Below are 23,616 nucleotides of genomic sequence, written 5' to 3' on the forward strand. Positions count from 1 at the left end.
CGGCATATCCCTACTTACCTGTCAATAAACCTGCCATTCATTCACTAACCTGTTGTCTCCAGCTTGGTCTGTGACATGTTTATTAGTATATAATGTAGATTTATGCTGGAAAATATTAAATAAAATGTCTAATACTTATAGGGGAGAGTGGGGTAGACCAGATTATGTTTTTAATGTCAACGTAACATTACCACTTAAGAATTATTACTAAAAATTACCTTGTCCTTGTTTCTTCTCATCATCATTTTTATTTTTTTATTTTCCCTTTTACTGCACCTGAAGGATAGATTTGTTTATTTATTTATTTTATTTTTTTTGTGGTCCAGTTTCCCCCAAAAAAAATTTAGTCCAGGGAAGGGGCAGGTGACGGGAGTGAGCAGGCAGGCAATGAGGCACAGGCCATGTAAATCAGTAGCCAGGTTTCCATCCAAGGATGTTTTTTGCGAGAAAAAAAAAATAGCACTTCAAAATGTTTACCAATATAGCTGATGGAAATGCCATTTTTCTACAAATTTCTTATGTGTCAACACAATCTTTTTCTGTTTAACTTTAGGGCATAAATTCTATATCGATGCTTCAAATGTTGCAAATATCTGTTTGGAAACACTTTTTGATGAGAAAAGGGGCTTTAACGTGTTGTCCCATGACATGATTGGATTATAGTATGGGTATGTTTTTTTTTTGTTTTTGTTTTGTGCACCATTTCCCAGTTCAAAGACGCATAAATCAAATATTATTAAATTGACAAGTTACCTCTCAATTTGACAAACAATGTCCCACAAAACCCAGTTCCTTTTGACCAAAAATGCATTGACTTCAAGTCTATGGTCATGTTCTTCACGGGTACGACCGTAAACCAAGATGTTGTCCATGTGTTGTCCATGTAGCAGCATACTCCCTCGATGCTCTGAAGCAGCTCAATCCTGCATTTCTGAAATATCTCTGGAGCACTAGCAGTGCCTCTTGAAGGGGGTTATGAAAGTAGTCAAGCTCTTGCTGGCGTCGTCTAACATCTGCCAGAAACCGCTGACAGCATCCAGGCTAGAAAAGACTGTTGTCCCCACTAGTTTAGAAGAGATGTCATCCAAGTTCGGCAGAACATACTTTTCGCGAATTAAGGTTTTTGTTCAGTCGTTTGAGGTCTACACAAATTCTGATGTCTCCGTTCTTTTGATGACTGGCACCATTGGGGCACAGCATGGAGTGGTGCATGGAGAAACCTCTTCAATCACACCCAGCCGCTCCATTCTGTTCAATTCCTGTTTTACCCTCATAAGCATTGGAATTGGTACTTTACGAGCTACATGAAGACTGTATGGCTCTGCTGTATTTTTAATCATTATTTTGACTGTTTCTCATGCCATCAGTCTCACAGAGCCAAACACACTCTCTGTTAATTCGTTTATTCTTTTTATTAGCCCCATTTGAATTGCAAGCACTGCTGTTGCAGCAGATTTCCAGCGTGGGCTCCTCTCACCACATATGCATTCATCAAGTGTTTTTATATATATATATATCATAATATATATATATATTTTTTTTTTTTACGCTTACTTTTGATCTTGTTTGTTCAGTATGACATTTGTTTTGCTAGGTTTTTTCTTATTTATATTTGTTTTGTTGATTTGTATGATATTACAGTGCCATCTGCACCAGAGTTGATTTTGAAATAGATTATTTGGCCTTCCGTAAGAATGTCAGCTGTCCATGGAGGAATGAGTGCATCCTTACCAGACATTGTGCCCAGGGCCCTCTGAATTCTTCATCCAGGCCTGCATGTAAGGGTTTATGGGTTTTGTGTTAATATTTGTGTATTTTCATTGTTCCTCTGTGTTTTATTCAAGAATTTATAGCAGTTTATTTTAACATTTCAGTGCAAGTTCATTTTTAATACAATTAAAAGATTTTAAAAAGATTTTACCTGAAGAAATGCTGATGTTCCTGTCTGACTTTTTTAAACACGGTCATGTGATCATAAGCTCCTCCCTCTCACAGCTCTTACCAGGAAAGAGTGATGACGTGTTATTTCTGCTTTCTGTCACACTGACTCTCTTCTCTTCTGACAAAAACAATAAAGAACCAGCCATCAGTGAAGAACCAAGAGAAAACACTTTACAGAAGGATCTTTGTGAAGTTTGTTTCTGAATAGAGAGCAGATCTTTGTGATTCTCGTGGGGATTTGTTTTTTAAACTGTTGTTCAGAAAGTGAAAGTAAAGTTTAGATCGCTGGAGCTCAAAGAGTGAAAATGGCTTCTCTATCTGAAGATGATTATATTTGTCCCATGTGCTGTGAAATCTTCAAGAATCCTGTTGTTTTATCATGTAGTCACAGTGTCTGTAAAGAGTGTCTTCAACAGTTCTGGAGAACCAAGAAAACTCAGGAGTGTCCCGTCTGCAGGAGAAGATCATCTAGAGATCAGCCTCCATGTAATCTAGCATTAAAAAACTTGTGTGAGTCGTTCCTGAGGGAGAGAAATGAGAGGCGTTCATCAGGATCTGAGGAGATCTGCAGTTTACACCGTGAGAAACTCAAACTCTTCTGTCTGGAGGACAAACAGCCGGTGTGTTTAGTGTGTGTTAACTCTCAGAAACATGACAATCATAAATTCAGACCCATCGATGAAGTGCTTTCATCATATAAGGTGAGAAAAGTGGCTTTTATCCAGCTTCATGTTGTTATAATTGTTATGTTTAGGTGTTGATTTGATCAGAGCTGCTTGTGTTAAGTTCAGCTGAACTCCATGCTTTCATCATATAAGGTGAGAAAAGTCAACTGCTACTACGGGGGCAAATAATTTTTACTTTTTCCACACAAGCCCAGTGGTATTACATGAACTTTTTTTTTTTTGGCTTCGATAAATAACTTTGTCATTTTGATTTGTGTTCACTCAGGTTGTGTTTGTTTTATGGCAGGTTTTAATTTCTGAATTAGTTAGTATGAGATAGTATGAGAAATCAGGATGGGGCAAATACTTATGGTCTTCTCTTCTTTTTTCACTATAATCTGGTGTTTTATGTATTTTTATTTTGTTTAATTCTAGGAGGAGCTCAATACAGCACTAAAATCATTACAGGAGAAACTTCAACACAATGAAAAAATGAAAGGAGAGTTTGAGAAAACAGTTCAACACATCAAGGTGAGGAAACAGAATCCAGAGTGTTAGGGTCGAGCGCTCGTTCCAAGACAACATAAAGAGGGAGAAAGACAATAAAATAGGGTTTGAATAATTTATAATTTTATTGGGAAAAGAAATTAAGCTATAAAAAATAAAAAAAAAATGTTCTTTGGAAAAAGAAATAACAACAACAACAAAAGATGTTAAATATATGTCTAAATGCAATGAAATATCAATATTAAAAGGGAAAATAATACCCAAGCTGTCTTAGAAAAGACTGCTGGTATGCAATGCCCCAGGTGTGCCACACTCTCACTGGCAGCCACTGCAACACTAAAAGGATGTGTGAAATTTGGGGCCAAAAGCACAGCTGGTGCCAACAACATTTTTGAATTGTTAAATGCTTCCTGACACTTCTCTGACCACAAAAATGTAGCACTAAGAAGATCAGATAGTGACACCACAACAGTAGCAAAGTTTCTAAAAACCCAATTCCAAAAAAGTTGGGACACTGTACAAATTGTGAATAAAAACATAATGCAATGATGTGGAAGTTTCAAATTTTTAATATTTTATTCAGAATACAACATAGATGACATATCAAATGTTTAAACTGAGAAAATGTATAATTTTAAGGGAAAAATAAGTTGATTTTAAATTTCATGGCATCAACACATCTCAAAAAAAAAGTTGGGACAAGGCCATGTTTACCACTGTGGTGGCATCCCCCTCTTCTTTTTATAATAGTCTGCAAACGTCTGGGGACTGAGGAGACAAGTTGCTCAAGTTTAGGAATAGGAATGTTGTCCCATTCTTTTCCTAATAAAGGCTTCTAGTTGCTCAACTGTCTTAGGTCTTCTTTGTGGCATCTTCCTCTTTATGATGCACCAAATGGTTTTCTATGGTGAAAGATCTGGACTGCAGGCTGGCCATTTCAGTACCCGGATCCTTCTTCTATGCAGCCATGATGTTGTAATTGATGCAGTATGTGGTCTGGCATTGTCATGTTGGAAAATGCAAGGTCTTCCCTGAAAGAGGCGACGTCTGGATGGGAGGATATGTTGTTCTAGAACTTGCATATACCTTTCAGCATTGATGGTGCCTTTTTATACCCAATCATGTTGCCAATTGACCTAATAAGTTGCAAATTGGTCCTCCAGCTGTTCCTTATATGTACATTTAACTTTTCCGGCCTCTTATTGCTACCTGTCCCAACTTTTTTAGAATGTGTAGCTCTCATGAAATCCAAAATGAGCCAATATTTGGCATGACATTTCAAAATGTGTCACTTTCAACATTTTGATATGTTATCTATATTCTTTTGTGAATAAAATATAAGTTTATGAGATATAATAAATAAAATAATATTAATGGAATGGAATAAAAGTTAATGAGATTTGCTTTTTTACTCACAATTTGTAGAGTGTCCCAACTTTTTTGGATTTGGGTTTGTACTAAAACCTCTATAGTACCCTGCCATACCCCAAAATCTGTGAAGTTCACGTTGGTTTTGAGGCATAGGGAATTCACAGACAGCTCAATCTTCACTTCTGCAGGCCTAACCTGCCCTCCACGAATTCACAGACAGTTGATTGTTAGATTGTTAGGTAGATAGATAGATAGATAGGTGGGTAGATAGGTAGATGGGCCGCGGCGTTAACTGCAAGTCAGTCGTGTGTTAAATTCATTCGCGAAAACTACAGCCAGGTGGCGCAAAGGGACGGATTGCGAACTGAATGTAATTGTAAAATGAGATAAAAGGAGGAGGTAAAACAACAATAACATTATGATATAACATTGTACCATCTTTAAAAAAAACATTAAAAAATGTACAGTGAGTTAATTTCAAAATTTAGGATAGTCTTAGGCTACAGTCTACTCATCAAAAATTAAAAGAAGACCTTTACACAAAGGATCTTATGCTTGCTATTGTTATTAAACAGTCATTAAATATAAGGCCTATATATACGGATAAAAGCTAAATGTTTTCATTTCGGTTCATTCTTGGTTTAAAAAAAAAATCCTTCAGGTTCCATTTGCAGATAGAAATGAGAACGGTCCAGCATTTAGCAATAATTATTATTAATTCTGTTATTATTCTTGATTTTTTTAAACTGCTAACACTTTGCATTTTTGAATTATGCCTTTACTGTGTGACCAAAAATTTTGTATTTTCTGTTTCAGCTGTTTGATCGCGCTGGTGCCTCGCGCACATTCATTGGAAACAGTAGCCGTTCACCGTGCCATCCGGCGCGAGCAGCGGTCCACTTTGGCATATTTTTGTTAATTATGATTTTTTTTTTTTTTTTTTTCGTCGATACTGAAACACGCGTGTGAACTACAAAGCCTATTTTTTTCCTAATGAATAATAGTTAAGCTTGAAATAGGCAGCATCACGAATATGGAAACCTTTGGATTTCACCCGAATGAGAGCCCACCCTTACCTTATGGTTCGCTTTAAATTATTATTCATTTATTTTTTTGTTTGTTTGTTTATAGTTAAGCCTATATTATTATATACTGCAATTTTATTTATCCATTAGAATTATATATTTGTAATTATTGTTCTGTTCTGATAAATTTGTTACATTTAAAGGATTTGTTGTAAAGTGAAGAGAACTAAAAATATCCTGTTGGCACATTAGGCCAGCCGTTATTATTTCTGAATGTAATAAAATGCAACTTATACATGACTTATATATTTTTTTTTCCTCTCACAAACTTAATTTATTTTTTAGCCTGTTTTTTAAAATAAATAAATAAAATAAAATAAAATAACATGCAGCAAACGAAAATAGGCGATTAATCGGTTAAAATTTGTTACTGTGGGGTAATTATAATTATTATATATTAGGAACAGAGTCTGGGCCTAATCTAGGCTATCCAGTGTTTTTTAATTTTTTTATTTTCATTGCATATGAAAATGACTTTGTGCAGCACACATTCACTTCGCACGCTCAACCTGCCTCGCGCGTTGCTCAGCTGTGGACGATTTAAAAATGTTTGATATAAAGGTTGCTGTCCCATTTTATACAGGAATTGTTTACGTTTACAGTTCTAAAAAAAAAAAAAAAAAATCTAATTATATTGTTAGTTCTAATTATATCTGTTAACACAAGTTCATTTAGGCTATTTAACATGCACTGTGACATTTTTTACCCTTTTTAACTTAGAAACTCCTTGAGATTTTAAAGTCAGTTTAATAGTATTGAAGTTCAAGTTTTTAAAAAAAGGTTTTAAATGCTTAAATTATTTCTATGAATTAATAATATGTTATCAGGTTTTAATTGCTTAAATTATTTCTATGAATTAATAATATGTTATCATGTTTATTCTTGTAGAAAATAAGTGTTTATTCTTTAAGAAAATAAGGGAAAAAATAAGGGACGATCCAAATATTATTCATATTTGTTTTGCTTCACCTATTTATGTAAGCTACAATTATTCTAAAAATAAACAGTGTAAAAAAAATAATAATAATGTCATTAAAAGTGCCATCGGCCTGAGTAAATTTGACCGTTATAGAATTGTGACTTTAAAGGTTAGTGATTTAGGAGGTGAAAATACTGTGAAATTACAAATGTTATGGGATTTTTAAAGCATAACAACTGAAGGTCTAGAAACGTTAGCCAATAAAGCATTTTTATAACAATGTTATTTTTAAACAATGGCACTTAAAGTTTTGAACTAAAATATTATTTCAACCATATAGCCTGTGAATAAACAAAATGACTTTTCAATGAAAGAACACTGAGAGTTTGCTTCTGGTGTTTGGATTTGTACTTCAATAATGAGCTCCAAGTTTAGGAATAGCCAACACGGTTTTTTTTTTTTTTCTTTCTTTCTCTCTCTCTCGCTCTCTCTCTCGCTCTCTCTCTCTCTCTCTCTATTTAACTCTCTATTTAACAGCATTAATTTACAATGAAATACGTCTTCCTCCAGGTAGACTGAATGTTTTTCTGTCTTGCTACTTGCGGACTTTGAAGCTGGGTCAGTTAGAGCTCGCGCTCACTGTGAAGCGGGAGCAGCTGATGGAGGACTCCGCTTGGTCTTAAAGCCTTCCGCAACCGCTACGTTCACAAATAACAATGATTTTTCGTAAAATAATGATTAATTATCAATTGATAATTTGTTATTATTATGGTCTTGTGAAAACAATAATATGGGCTGCGGGAAAATAATGAATAAAAAGAGTAGGGCTGCTGTGAGTGCAGGCATGTTTTAACCCAGTAACATGAGAACACACCGTTCCTCGCAGCCAAAAAACAGACCGAATTCAGTTCAGCTGGAGGGGGTTGGGGTAGTTCTGTATAGCTTGTGGGGGTTGATATAAAGGTGTGAATCTCTTGGTCTTTCATATGGACAGTGTCTTATGAGGGTATCAAAATTGCAGAACAGGTTTAGATAGGACTCGTCATTTTGGTTTTAGGGCAACTTTGAAGAAAGGTTTTGATCCACTTCAAATGTTGACTAATGTATAGCGCAATATAGTTTATTAGTTATTATAACTTCAGAGGAAGTTGCCTTAACTCAAAAATAAATAAATAAATAAATTCGCAAACTGTTGCGTTAATTTTATTTTGTTTCGTCTAAACAATATTTTTTTTTAGACTATGAAATATAAATTCTCACAGAATGTAGCCTATAACCAATATATTGAACCATCTCTTTATGTTTTTCTAAATCCCAAACAGAGTCCAGACATCAGTATGATCCGTCTGATGTTTTATAGGCTTTTTTAGATTTGGGAATACACATGCGTTACAGACATGACAAAAAAAAACATTTTGGAGTTTTTGGAGACATTATTATTATTATTATTATTATTATTATTATTATTATTATTATTATTATTTATTTATTATATAATTTTTTGTTTTTTTTTTTGTTTGTTTTTTTTGTAGCCTATTTACAATGCACAAAACCAGAGGCAACAATATCTGCAGAGAAGGAATCAATTTTATTTCAATTTTCGTTTTTTGTGTTTCAGAGGAAAAATCAGTGTTAAAGCATCTCTCCATTAAAGACCGTTCTGAAAGAAAAATTTGTGCAAACGCGTATAAAATGCTTTAAAAACTTTAACAGAGATGTCTAGAGGTTATTTAATAGGTCTGCCTCCCATGTAAGATTTTTCTAGTTACTAGTCTTTAATTTGTCATTTTTCAACTAATCGCAGGATTATACTACATTTACATCTATAATCCATAATGAGCCTTAATATATTTCGCGCTCAAGCACATGCATTAGCAGAAGTAGCCCAATAATTGTAAAAAAAGGAGACATTTTTAATTATTTATTAATAAACAAATGTTTTCTTGTTGGCTGCAAGATGAAATTCACAGTGCTGACTCTCTCCACATGAACGCGCATTTAAAGAGAAATACAACCGTCACAGATTACATAATGCTTTCGTTCTGAATTGATTTGTTTAAAAAGACATTTCAAGCTTTCTGTAGATATATTTATCATGTATGTGAGACACCACAATTTTAAGTTAAATTCATTATCAGGAAAAAATTCAAGTGATCTAGAGGGCGCCTCCTTGTCCTGCATGCGCATTAATAATTTTCGCACAAACACTTAAATATGAATAATTATTCACATTTTTGCATGTGCATTACAACGTAAATTATTTTTTTACATGCAATTATCCAAAATAAAAACCAAACAAGATTTGTAATGAAGATAAAACAAATAAGAATAAATGCTGCGCATGCACTCAGCATTACTCTTGCACGCAGACATTTTAAATACATGCATTTAAATGTGGCTGCAATTTTTATTTTTTTTTTACTTAAATTCTATGTAAGCAAGTAACGGCGGCTCCCTTTAAAATCACTGAAGTTGTCTGTTAATGAAGCTCTTTTTTTACATCATTTGCACTTTGGTGATTATAATGAGAGAACTTGAGTTTAATCGTGAGGAAGTTTTTATTAATCCGTCCATTCTTTAGAATTTCAATGATTTAGCTAAATCGTGCAGGTTTAATTTATTCGTTTCTTGTTTTAATTAGGCCTAAATAATGGGAACGAAATTATACAGTGCCTCACGTTTTACTAAAAATAAAGAAAATAATTTATAAAACACGCAACAATTTCTTACAGACAAATATGTTTTCCCAAGAAGTTGTCTGTCAAAATAAAGGACAGGTAACGAATAACAAAAATGCATGTTGTTTTATTAAAGGAATTTTAAAATATAAATTAAAATATAGGCCTAATATATGAGAATATTGACATTTTGCATATAGATCCATGTAGCCTAGCTCACTAAAATAGCCACTTTTAATGCTCTGATGCAAAGTAAACCACAATTTCTTTTGAATAATATAACACATAATTTATATTATATAAATAATACTGCACACCTATTAAATGTGTCAAATCTAAAATATGGTGTAATACTGTGTAGCTTAGAGAAAATATAAGCACAGGCTCAGGCACAGGCTTGACATTTATCCTGCTTGAATTCGTTCTAAGAAATGCACATAACTTCATAATCACCAAACTTTCATCTGTGAATATTTTAACTTTTTAACTATAGTGTTTTTCTTTCATTTTCTTTTTAACTATAGCCGTCAAATGTAACACATCAGCGAGGCAAAACTGACGTCTATTTGCGAAAATGTGCTTTGATGCGCTTGTTTGGAAAACTTGTGATTAAAGCGCCACTCACCGGTCAAAAGCTGCAAATGCACTTTGCAGACGCCGCGGCGGCGGTACGAGCGGCGGTAGAAGTGACGTTTTGGATGTCTACCTACTGTTTGACAGACAGCTCAATCTTCACTTCTGCAGGCCCAACCTGCCCTCCACCTCACCAAGATTCACAGACAGCTCTAAATTGACTAATTTGTCGTTTAAATGGAAGTTTTGTATCTGACTAGACTAAAAGCAAGAAACCCCCAAAAGATGGTAAGAAAAAAAAAAAACTTTTTGCGTGCGTGTATAGCCTACATTTGAAATACTTATTCTATGAATTACACTGCCAAATCCCTCAATGAATTCCACTAAAAACAGGTCACAATTATGCTGTAGCCTACGCTTGCCTCGCGTTATCATTTAATTTTAAGCGGTCGTTAAAAAAAAGAAAAAGAAAGCACACACTCAATGTCAGCCAATGCTTTTTTATTAAAATCAGCTGGGGTAATGGAGAACCATGAAAAATCGATCAGTAGCCTGACAGAATTCTTCATCTTCATATAACCTTAGCCAACATGTTAAAACACAAGACAAAAACAAAAGGAAATTTTATCAAGGAAAAGCATTAAAACGGCTTTTAAAATCATACTTCATCATGTAGGCTATATCATCTAAAAACAAAACGAACAAAAAGAAAGACAGGACCTGAGGTAATTAACAATTCTTGCACTTGAAAAAACACGCTCTGCAGGAACTGACGTCAAAGTAGAGGGGGGGACACGGTGAGCAATAAACGTAGAGTCTTTCCTGCTGTGAGCGCGCTGTTGTTCAGTTTCCCACACACACTTCAATAGCGCACATTTCTGTAGGTTAACATTAGATTGAGCAACCATGTACATTAAGTTGTACATCTTTTAGATGAAAAGCTATATTTGTGGTCGATGAGTGATAAGTGGGCTTTTGGATGTCCTGCCCGATGTAGGCTACTGTATTACCACACAGACCAGCCGTTAACAATCTGTCCATCAACTGTATTACCACACAGACCAGCCGTTAACAATTGAGTCCAAAATTAAAATATTGGCCTACAGTTGATAGTTTATTTATTTAAAAGCTAGGCTATTTGTGTATAAAGTTGGGGATCAAAGTGTAATTACGATTCCCAGTCCCGCCCACTCCTGCTGACATTTTTTCTGTCCCGTCCCAATCCCGTGATTAATAGTGATTTTGTTTCCAAAATCGCGAAAAAATGTCAGCCTCTAAGTCGCAGGCATGCAGAGAGAACGAAAAGCAAGCCAACAGAATTTCGGAAAGTGCCTGGACATCCTGCACCACCACCAAAGTGGGTCTTCATTAGAGGAATAGACGGCACGGACGAGATTGCAGTGAATGACGTGATTGACATTAGCTGGCTTTGGGTAGTCTATATGCCAGGAGTCTCCAACCCTGCTACCCCAGAGCTACTGTCCTGCAGATTTCAGCTCCAACCTCAATCAAACACACCTGAAGCAGCTAATCAAGGTGTTCAGGGTCTACATGATGATTACAGACAGGTGTGTTGGAGCAGGGTTGGAACTGAAGTCTGCAGGACAGTAGCTCTGCAGGAGTAGTGTAGGAGATCCCTGCTCTAAGCTAATGCCTAAATGCCTTTATTGATTATGATTATGCATTGCTCCAGTAGAGTTATTGTAAGCCAATTTGACATTGCACAGTTTACACAAAACTTTTCCGTTTCCTTTTAATTCAAAATAATCCCACACTGCGTCTCCAGTTCTGATTTCTGAAGAGCAGTGGTTTGTAACAAGAGTCATTTTCATTACAGCTGTAGATCACTAGATACAGTTATGATCTGATATATTTAATATAATGACTCCAGCTGATTATTTGTGTAAATGACGGTCATCAATCTGCTTCTGGATCGTTATATGTCTGTCTCTGAGTTTCTCTCAGGTCTGAATGATGTGATGTGTTGATGTGTGTTGATGGAGACGATTGAAGTGAATGTGGTTTGATTTCAGTCTCAAGCTGAGAACACAGAGCGTCAGATTAAACAGCAGTTTGAGAAGCTTCATCAGTTTCTCAGAGATGAAGAAGAAGCTACAATCACTGCACTGAGAGAGGAAGAGGAGCAGAAGAAGCAGATGATGAAGGAGAAGCTGGAGGAGATCAACACACACATCTCAGCTCTTTCACACGCAATCAAAGACACGGAGGAGATGATGAGAGCCAGTGACGTCTGCTTTCTGAAGGTCTGATTCCAGATCATTGATTGATTTTTGATTGATTGATTTTTGATTGATTGATTGATGATTGATTGAGTTGTTGATTGATGATTGATTGATTGACTGACTGACTGACTGATTGATTGATTGATTGATGATTGATTGATGATTGATTTGATTGATTGATTGATTGATTGATTGATTGATTGATGATTGATTGATTGATTGATTGATTGATTGATTGATTGATTGGTTGATGATTGATTGATTGATTTATTGATTGATTGATTGATGATTGGTTGATTGATTGATTGATTGGTTGATGATTGATTGAGTTGTTGATGATCAATGGTGTGTTTGTTCTGCAGGAGCTTCCAGTCTCGATGGAAAGGTGAGTGATCTGCTGCTGTCTCTGCTTCTGATCAAAGACACTGCAGTTCTGATCCTGAATGTTCTTCCAGAGTCCAGATCTCATCACAGCCGGATCCACAGACTCCTTCTGGAGCTTTGATTCATGTGCCGCGTTACTTGGGCAACCTGCCCTTCAGAGTCTGGAAGAAGATGCAGGACATCGTCCAGAACAGTGAGTCTGACTGCAGAAGATCTGAGCTTCATACACACACACTGGAAATGATGCAATATTGACAGATTTCAGCATTATGTGTGAAGAACCAGATCATCTACTGCACCAAAATCAGCAGCTCACTTTAGAAAGGGGTGTAAAAGGTCCTCAAAAACTAAACTCAAGTTAAAGTACAGATACTCTGTGAAATAATAACTTTCTTAATAAAAGTAAAAAAGTAAGATCTTAAATTGTACTCAAGTATTAAAAAAGTCAATTTTAAAAAAGTAATCCAACAAAAGAAAAAAGAAAAGAGATTCTTGTTTCATCATATTGAACCATCTTCTCAATGCAAAGTGAAATTGCTTCAAAATAAACTGCATGAAATGTTTTGTCAGACAGACAAACAAAAGTTTATTTAAAGGGAGAAAACCAAATGCAGAGGCACAGATCAAACTCATCTGTCTAGAGCAGGAACAACAATTAAAATGAAGCACAAATAATCCATCCTTTACACCTCAATGCCATCCCATACGTGAACGACTTTCTTTCTTCAGATGAACACAGACTAAGAGTTTTAGAGAAAATAATCAATCTTTCTGCACATAATGCAGTGTACAGCTTGTACAAGGATGATGCTTTAAAAACTACACACAGAGAAGACGACAGTAACTCATATTATTATTAAATAATAATTCATTGACAGTCCTGAGTGTTGCTCAATATATCATTATGATACAACTCACCGACTCTCAGGTAAGAACAGCACTAAACATGACTTACAGTTCATTTACACACTTTTTGGTTATTTGTGTAACATCTAATTTAAAAAGTAATCATGGCCACTGAAAGATGAATTGTATTTCAATTCTTTTCACTGATTTTATTTGCACTCAGTCTTGTGCATTCAGTCAATATAGTACACAGACAGCTAATGACAAAAATAATGACTAAACCTTAATATGCTTCCTCACATTTGATGGCAAAGGAGTTTTGAAGCCAGGAATTGACCTGATGAAAGTTTGACCCGAAGGATGAGCTCGATGCATGAAACAATCCTCATTATCAGCAGGTTTGAGCTTCTGCACCATATTTAATGTGTGCAAGATCAAATAAAAATGCTAAAAATGTAATCAGTACTTTTCAAGCTGAAATAACATTGTGAGGAGTAAAAAGTACTGCTTTTTCCTTCATGAAAGTAATCAAGTAAAAGTACAAGTAGTCACTTTAAATTGTACTTGAAGAAAGTACAGATATAATACTTAACTACAGTAATCAAGTAGAATTACTCAAGTATTTTACAGCCCTGCTTTTAGAAATAATCAATCCCAGAATTCAGTGCGCTTGACTTTCATCTTCAGTGTGTTGTGATTATTAGCGTAACTTGCAATGTTTTTATTCACATTAACTTTCGATGTTATGACAATTAAATATTCATCAATTATATGTTATGGTATGGCACCCATATCTGTTAATTTAGTAAACAGACAGGTTTTTATGCATAGTTAATAGATTATATTGTTAGGCTACTTTGACCATCGCCCGGTCAACATAATCTATATAACCGAGAATCAAGAATTTCAAGATAGTTCATGTTTAAAAAAAGTTAAATGCTCTCAAAAGGAATGTGTCCATAAAAAAACCCCCCCCCCCCCCACAAACTCGTGCCCTCTCAAAAATAATGAGGGCATGATGCCCCGCTTCCCTCTAACTCTAGCACTCTCTATTCTAATTCTATTCTTTTAAAAAAAGTGTCCCTTTTAGACTTGCACTCTATTCATTTTTATTACTTGTTTTCTTAAAAAAACTAACGCTAGCTTTCTGTTCTTTTTATTCTTTTCTATTCTATCTGTTTTCTTTTATTTATTATACAATTAACAAAAGCAAAAAAAAGACCTCTAACACTAGCCTATTCTTTTTCTATTCTGTCTGTCTTCTTTTTATGTATTATATTATTTAAAAGCCTGTGCTATGTGTACTGTGTTAATCTAACTGAGACTTGTTATAGCACTCTTATATCATTGCTCTTCTGTTGATTTTGATTGCTTCTATTGTCCTCATTTATTAGTTACTTTGGATAAAAGTGTAAATGATGTGTGTGTGAGTGAGTGTGTGTGTGCGTGTGCGTGTGTGTGTGTGTGTGCGTGTGTGTGTGTGTTAATATAAATAATTCTGTAAGTGTTTTTGTTCTTTTTATTACAGTAAAAATCTATTTAGCTTCTTTTAATATGTATAATTATAACTAATTATATTTCATTTTTAGTTTTAGTCATTTGAATGCTTCACATTTATTTTATTTCCAGCCAAAGCAACTTTTCTAATCATTAAACAGAATATTTTTATTTATTGTATAATTATTATAATTTATTGTAGTTTTTGTAAATACCAGCAAGCTTATTGTTGTTGTTATTTTTTATAACATTTATTATTATTATTATTATTATTCACCAGATTATTGAAGAATACTATCTAGTGTTTATTTATTAATAATAATAGATAGCATTCAGTAAAAGCTTTGTGTTCCAAACAAGAGAAACACTGAGGAAAATCATAAAGATATAATCATTATTTCTGTATTATTATTATTATAATCTCATTTGAATATGAAATCATGTGTAAAGTTCTGTTCAAAGGGTAATATTTTGTATTAAAAGCAGCTTCTGACTATAATTGAATATAAATGAGAGCGTAAATGAATATGTTTTCAGTTTGTCTTACACCTCTGACTGTTTGTGACTGAACTCTTTGTATTGTTTTATCAGTCTTGGTATGTCTGACAGTGATTGGATGAAAGTGTTTGGTGTGTTTTGTCTAATGTAGAGTGTCATAATTCATAATCATCTGTGTTGTGTTCACTCTTGATCATTATATGATCATCAGAATAACAGCATCTGTTGATTGTGTGTCATCAGCTCCTGTGATTCTGGATCCAAACACGGCTAGCATCTGTTGATTGTGTGTCATCAGCTCCTGTGATTCTGGATCCAAACACGGCTCTTCTGATTTTTCTGATAATTTTGAGTGATTTGTTATTTATCTCTGTGTTCTGGGTTCAGAGGGTTTTAACTCAGGAACACACTGCTGGGATGTGGAGCTTAAACAGAATTCATACTGGTGTCTTGGAGTAACTACAGCATCAAACCAGAGGAAGGGACGTGGTTTCTTCAACACTGATGTCTGGTGTGTGTGGAGTCACTACAGCTTCAAACCAGAGGAAGGGATGTGGTTTCTTCAACACTGATGTCTGACGTAATCTTGATGGTGTGAGAGTGAATCTGGACTATGAGAGAGGAACAGTGTCATTCTCTGATCCTGTAACTAACACACATCTACACACATTCACAACCTCCTTCACTCACACACTCTTCCCTTTCTTCAGTTGTTATTATTCTTCCTCTCTGAGGATCTTATCGATCAATAGTCAGTAATCTGTAGCTCTGGATCTTCCTGTTTTCATCTTTCATCATGTTTCAATATTTAATTACATGAGTAAGAGACTGTTGTTCAGAAAACAAGCACATTTATTCATCTTTAAAAATGAAGAATTATTAAAACACGTGATGAAGAGTTAAAATAATTCATCTTAATCATATCTGACCAATGAGAAACAGTGATGTGTAACAGATCCCTGACTAAATGATCAAATCATGTTTATTGATGTAAATGGTCTAGAAATACTTGATTCAGCTGTTTCTGAATCTGATTCTCAGATCAAATGATTCACAGCAAATATTAATAATCGCTGGTATAAACTAACAATGTGTGATTTCATGATTTCAGTCTCATTTTCAGATTGAAACATTAAAAGTTTGTCATGATTGTTAGGTTTTAAATTCTGGTCAAGTGTCTGGAAACCATGATTTCTTTCTTTGTTTCTCAAAATATTCAAGTCACATTTATTTCTATAGAGCTTTATATAATTCAGATTGATGCAAAGCAGCTTTACATTAATAAACAGAAAATAACAGCATCTGTGTTGGAAAATGTATTTAAAACTGAATTTATTTGTTCATAATTTAATGTCAGATATAAAGCAGATCTTCAGAAGACAATGTATCGTGTCATTATTCAGATGAATTTAAACTCTTCCAGATGAAGTGTGACGGTTCTGTTCTGTTTTGGTTTGGTTTCCTGATTTAGTTATTCATTAGTTTCTCTGGTTTTTGATTAGTTAGCTCCACAGCTGTTTCAGTTCTCCCTAATCACCTTTTCTAGTGTTTAAGGCCCCGTCCACACGGAGACACGTTTCTGTGAATACGCACACATCTTTTATCGGATAGGTGTTTCGTCCACACGGAGCCGGTGTTTTCAGAAGGTGAACCCGCTACTCTTTGAAACCGGGTCTCAGAGTGGATAAATCTGAAAACGCCGTCTTTGTGTTTTCGTGTGGACGGGCCATCCGTGTATTTTCTGAAACGATGATGTCATCTCCCCACTTTTTTTTTTTTTTTTGTTTTTTTGTGGATTATACAAAAATTTGTTCAAGCATATACAACTCACAACAAGTACAAAAACAAATCAACATTCATAAGAATATGTAAAATGAAACAATTCATGCCAGGGGTAAAATTACAACAATTTAACGTGACAAAAAGCTTCATAGGTCTTTCTTGCTTTTTTGTTCTTAATTTTATCTAATGTAGTACCATATTGTTTAATCTCTTTTATAAAATGTTCAAAGTTTGGCTTAGCTTTAGACCATTTTTTCACATGAATGTGATATTTTCCAAGCAAAATTAAAAGTTGTGTAAGAAAGCACATTGTACTTTTTGAATCAACACTGTCCTGTACAAAAAAAAAATACAATATCATACAGATCAATTTGTATACAGGTTCCAAACAATCTAGAAATGAAATTAGATACATCCAACCAAAATATTTTGAATAATTTGTATACAGGTTCCAAACAATCTAGAAATGAAATTAGATACATCACAGAATTCACAGATATTTTCAATATTCAAATTGAAACGTTCGAGCAATTCCTTAACAGGGTAAATTTTGTGTAATATTTTATAGGATACCTCTCTAATCTTATTAATAAAAAACGTATTTGTTATTGACCATACTTTTTTCCAGTTAACGTGTTCATATTTAGTAGACCAAAACATTGTTGAACATGGTTAATAGTTTGTTTTTAAAATGTTTCTAATATATTTATTACTACATTTATCTATTACAATATGAATATCTCTAATAAATATTGTATCACTACAAAAACTAGTTTGATGATCAATGCTAACAGGAGAGAATCCAGGATTTCACAATAATGATCCCACTGTGCCAGGGATTGCATCAAAGATAACAGAGTATTCTCTCGGCCTCACAGCGATCATACATTTATTGAGAAATTCAGAATATGTTAAAAGCAGACCTTGTTCATTAAGCAACTGACTAACTGTAAGAATTCCACTGTCGTACCGTGTCTGATTAAAGATTGACTTTTTTTTGTGCAAGATATCTTTATTATTCCATATAAAATATCGGTGCGGTGAAAAGTTATGTTTATAGATTAATTGCCAAGCCAGCAGTGCCTGCTTTATGAAAGTTTGCCAGTTTAACTGGGATTTCTTCAACTGAAAAAATTACATTTTAAAAGGAAATTAATGCCACCCAAAGAGTTAAATATGTAACTGGGGAAAACATTCCATACACTATCTTTATTTTTAATAAATTCAATTATCCATTTTATCTTAAACACATTATTAAGATCTGTAAAGTTTAAAACTTCAAGGCCACCAAAGTCTCTGTTATTATTTATGATATCTTTCCGTAGATAATGTATTTTCTTCTTCCAAATAAAATCATAAAGTATCTTATCTAATTCCCTGACAACACTGTTTGGAACATCTGCTGACGTAGATATATAAACAGACCTTGAAAGCCCTTCTGCTTTGAGAGTAGAACACGTTCATATAGGGACAGATCTCTCATGAGCCACATACTGAATCTGTTTTTAATTTTTTCAATAATAGGGTCAAAATTCAACAGGCTTCTCTGATTCAAATCTTTACACACCTTTATCCCAAGGTATGTGACATCGTCTTTAATTGGTATTCCACAAATTTCTTTCAGGAAACAATCTTTACGAGAGAATAAAGTGGACTTATTCATCTTCAATCCCGAGATTCTGGAAAATTCTTCAATACATTTGATAACTTCATCTATTTCTTCACTATTTTTAACAAAAATTGTAGTATCATCCGCTAATTGGCTAAGTTTAATCTCTTTACCAAACACTGAAATTCCTTGATATGAGCAGCCATGACTTGAGTAACCAATATGAAGAGAAAGGGTGATAAAGGACGTCCTTGTCTTCTCCCACGGCCCATATCACATCTCTGACAGACAGGTACCGTGAGACAACTGCACTGAACTATTACAAACATTATAAACCGTACCAATTGCCTTTTGAAAAAAATGGCCAAAACCAAAGAAGTCAATAACTTTGAACATAAATTGATGTTCAATAGTGTCAAACGCTTTATAAAAATCAATCAATAATATAAAACACTCATCTGAGATAAGGTGTCTATAATCAATTAAATCTAAAATTAATCTTATATTATTTCCAATATAACGGCCTTTCAGAAAACCTGACTGCTCTTCATCAATTATTGTTTTTAAATTTTTCTTAAGTCTTTTTTTGCAAAAATCAATGAAAAGATTTTAGTATCATTATTTAATAAACTAGTTGGTCTCCAATTTTCTAAGAACAATTTGTCTTTGTTAGGCTTGGGTAGAAGTGTTATTATTACTCCTTGTTTCAGTGATGCGGGCATTTCTCCCAAATCAACTGCTTCTTTAAAGACTGCCAATAAAAAAGGGTGCAAGGTCATTACAGAAGTCTGTTTTTATAAAAACTCCCGTCAATCCATCATTTCCAGGAGACTTATTTTCTTTAAGACTATTTAAAAAAATTTTGATTTCCTCAATATTTAATTCTTTATCACATACATTTTTGTAATCTGAAGTAATCCTATTAATATTGGTGGATAAATTATTAAGAAAACGATCTGAATCATTTAGTTGATTATTTGGACTATATAATTTACTATAAAATTCATTAACAAAACGAGATATATCCTTGGTATTATCACTAGTAAGCCCATTTATTATTAATTTGTTTACAGAAGTTATTTCTCTATTTCTTTTTCTAAACCAAACTGATTCTTAGTATTTTTTTCTCCTGCTTCATCCATTTTTGTCTTGACCTAACAATAGCTGTCTCTTCATAAATATTATCCAGCTCATTCTGCAGTGCAGCTTCTTCTAATAATTCAGTGCTTGACATATTTTGGTTAACTCTAGAAGTGATGGATATAATTTCATTAGTTATATTGTCTTCTTTTTCTTTTTTCTTTTTCTTAATAGAGTTTCCATACGACATTGCAAATTTCCTTATTTCAAATTTTGTTTGTTCCCATAACTTCCCGTAAGTTTGAATCAAAGAAGCCTGTTGCCAATATTCAACAATTAAATTCTTAATTTGTTAACAAAAATCATTATGTTTCAATAGACTATTATTTAACTTCCAATATCCTCTCTTAACTCTACTTGATTGACAAGCTAACACATTAATTTGAATAGACATGCCTTTGTGATCCGTTAAAACTGATGGTTCAATAGTAACAAATTCAACTCTCTCTTTTATTTGTTCTGAAATGAGCCAAAAATCAATACGTGATTGTTGAGATCTGTCCCTATTACTCCATGTGTACATAAGTGACTGTGGATTGTTATATCTCCATATGTCAATTATGTTCAGTCGTAAACAAACATTGCTTAATTCACTTGCCATAATGTCAATTCTAGGTCTAGGTTTGTTCCATCAAACACCATATTAAAGTCACCACCCCAAATTACTTCAGCAGACGGGAATTTTGAATCAAGATGATTAATATGACCTTCAATATCTTGAAGTATTAACTCGTTCGTTTTTCTATTATTGGTGGCATATATATTTATAATAATAATTTTAACTTGGTTTATATCAACAAGTAGAGCAATCCAATGACCTTGATGATCTGTTTTGTGACATAGAACTTTCCCTGAAAATCTATCCTTTAAAATGGCAACACCTGCTGTTCTATTTGAGGCACCAAAAGAGAACCAGATGTCACGACCCCACTGATTCTTCCAAAAAAGCACATCATCCTTGCAGGCATGAGTTTCTTGAATGAAAAAAAATCGGCTTCTTTTTCTTTACAAAACAACTTTTTAGCATGTTTCGTAAACCCCTGGCATTAACTGAAAAAAATCTTATTGACATGAACTTGAAAGAAGAATTAAAAAAAAAAAACTTCTTGAAGGAACAATTAAACGAACAATGAATAAATTGGAATGTAAGTGTTGAGAGAGTATAAGGGTACTCTTACTTCCAACTTTTCATAGGAGTCACAATTCAAATTCAAGTTTTGAGATCCTGTTTGCTTAAATTTAACGGAAAATAAAATAAAGTGAAGACTTTTTATAGTCCCAGTATCACAAAAGAAAAATCAAGTGATGTATTTACGTAGGTCTGATGTCACAAGAACATAAAACATTAACATCTTTATAATCTTAAGGTTATTTTAGAAGAAAGAATAAAATAAAGTAAAATTATGTCCAGCTTGTCTCTCTATATTTAAATTAAACAAATTATTGGTTAGTGAGGCAAACAGATTTTTCGTAGACCAATGACATAAAGCATGGTTTAAGGCTTGATTTCTTTACCATTCACTATTGCCTTGACTCCCACATAGAAGGCCCTCTTGCCTTCTTTACGTGTTTTGTCAATCACAGGCCAGAGGAGATTTCGTGGAGCTCTATCTTTGATCGTGAGGTCTTCTTTGAAGTACATCTTGTTCTGTTTGAGGAAGTCATTTCCCTTTGCTCCTTTCCATGTGAGGTCTCGAGCTGTTCTGGAAGCAAATCTTATTATTACTGGCCTCGGTTTCTTTCCATTGCCGCTGTCTGCACTAGATCTTCCAAGACGATGAGCAGTGTCCACATTGTTCGCCACGAAGTTACGCTCTTCCTCGACAACCAGCGGTTTGCAGATCTCAATCACCCGAGACTTGAGATTATCACCGGTGCGTTCAGTCAGCCCCTCTAAAACGCAGATTCCATCTCCGACAGTATCCATCCTGATCATTCAGTCTGTCCTCCAAATCAGAGACACGTTTCACAAACTCTTCATTGTTTGTTTTTCAAATTCTTCGTTTTCTTTTCGAATGTCAAATATTTCAGAATGCACAACTTCCAGTGCTTCTTTCAAGAGGTTGATGCTTGCCGAGTTTTCTTTCACCATGTCTTTTATTTCTTCAGAAGACTGTTTTGATTCTTTGAATGATGCTATCTCTGATGTAACGTTATCTCCTTTTGCGAGCTTCTTCGGTGGACGTGTTTTGGACGGCGTGTTAGGGAAAGAGTCACATTCACCTCCCTTTTTTGCTTCTGCAACTGTAGGAGTGCAAGTCGTCATTAAGTCTTTTCTCCGTCATCTTTTGAACCTCAACGTCCATTTCTTCGATAACTGACAAATCCATGGTAACTCAAGCTCTTCTGTAGAATTAAATAAACTCCAAAGCAGCTAATTTATGTCAGAGTCTCAGTATCACATAAAAAACAAGTGTGACTTATTTCTTATATCAACATTAGTAAGATATACCCGAAATTTATTTTACGCAGCCGTGCAAATGCAACTAGTCATGCCTCCATCTTGCCTGTTCATCCTCCCACGTGTCCACCCTAGTCAGACACCGCTACGTCACGTAAGGTTTTTGTGCGCATGCTCCAAGTCTTCTTCTTCATTTTTAGTGTATCTCTGTGGCAAAATTACAGCGCCACATACTGATCTGGCATGTATACTACATCGTTTTCAGTGGGTTTCACTGGTTTTGTTAGAGTTGGTTATTTTTTGCCTGGAGCACTGCGCGTGCCGAAAGGTCTCTCATTGGTCAAAGGAGTTTTACTGTGTTGTCCAATCAGCGGTAAATATACATGTACGTAATTTCCTTTAGACAAGAGAAGGTGGCGGCGATAAGACGAGGTGTAATTATTCATCATACGTTTATCTATGCTTTATATACCACAAATATGTATATTAAGATAGCTTGTTACAATACGATCATAATTTTCCTTTGCGTTATATCTTGCAGCTTTAGTAATTAGTTTACTGTTGTTGTACATACTGTATTCACAGTGAGACAAAACGATGAGCGCATCTGCATCGAAGCTCTCAGAGCGCTGATAGTTTTGTATCGGAGTCCTTTTTGTGCAAAACAGTACAGAATACATCCTGTAAGTATAATAATTATTACCAACTCTGCTATTACAACTGAACTAAGATCAGATCACAATCTATGAAGACGATTACACAAAATAAAAAAAACTAATTTAGAGTTTGTTTCTTGTTTCTACCTTTCTGCTGGGTGTCCAACTAATGCAGAGTATATTCAACACACTGATAGTGAAGAACCTTTCCAGAGAAATATAAAAGGAAATGACTGTAAGTTACATTGTTTTTAAACCATTGATTTATCTCTATCAACATAATCACACACAATATTGTAGTAACAATATATTGCAATCTTTATTTGCTGGACAAAAATTATGGACAGAATCATGATAATCAGTCAAATCAGTGTTTTTAGCACACCTGACACATCCCTAAACCGGAAATTTAAAGCAGAACGTGCACCACTCGCAGGTTATTGTAGCATATGTAAATACACTGCCATATGCATCATTTATTTTTGCACTGTTAATCAATTTTACATTTTCACTTCAGTGTAAGGAAGATACTGTACTACAGATATTTAAATCTTTTTTTGTATCTACTCCACGTTTTTCACTGCCTGAGCCATCATCTTAATGTTTTATGCAGTTCAATGTTTTTATTATTATTATTTTATATCTAAAGCACCCCTTGTTCATAATAAGTATTGAGATGTTTCTCATAATCTGTCAGGGTCTAAGCATGATCATTGTTTCTGTTGCTTATGATGAAGGAAACTTGTGTGGGGCGGAATTCAGTGCTTGTTGAGGCTCATGATGAATGTGCTACAAAGTGAGGTATCAGAAACACCTCCAGA

At 34.3% G+C, this 23,616-nt stretch overlaps 1 protein-coding gene across 1 annotated transcript in view; it reads left to right on the forward strand.

The window, feature by feature from the left end:
* The first annotated feature begins 2,021 nt into the window (after positions 1 to 2,021).
* LOC109068101 (zinc-binding protein A33-like) overlaps positions 2,022 to 23,616 on the forward strand; it is a 92,795-nt gene continuing 71,200 nt past the window's right edge. The window contains exons 1-5 of the mRNA XM_042721216.1: positions 2,022 to 2,642; positions 3,042 to 3,137; positions 11,773 to 12,003; positions 12,345 to 12,367; positions 12,438 to 12,559. Coding sequence (XP_042577150.1) covers positions 2,247 to 2,642; positions 3,042 to 3,137; positions 11,773 to 12,003; positions 12,345 to 12,367; positions 12,438 to 12,559 — 868 coding nt within the window. The 5' untranslated portion in view covers positions 2,022 to 2,246. The remainder of the gene's footprint in view (positions 2,643 to 3,041; positions 3,138 to 11,772; positions 12,004 to 12,344; positions 12,368 to 12,437; positions 12,560 to 23,616) is intronic.

The sequence above is a fragment of the Cyprinus carpio genome, chromosome B3, assembly GCF_018340385.1.
Source record: "Cyprinus carpio isolate SPL01 chromosome B3, ASM1834038v1, whole genome shotgun sequence".
Taxonomy (NCBI): Eukaryota; Metazoa; Chordata; class Actinopteri; order Cypriniformes; family Cyprinidae; genus Cyprinus; species Cyprinus carpio.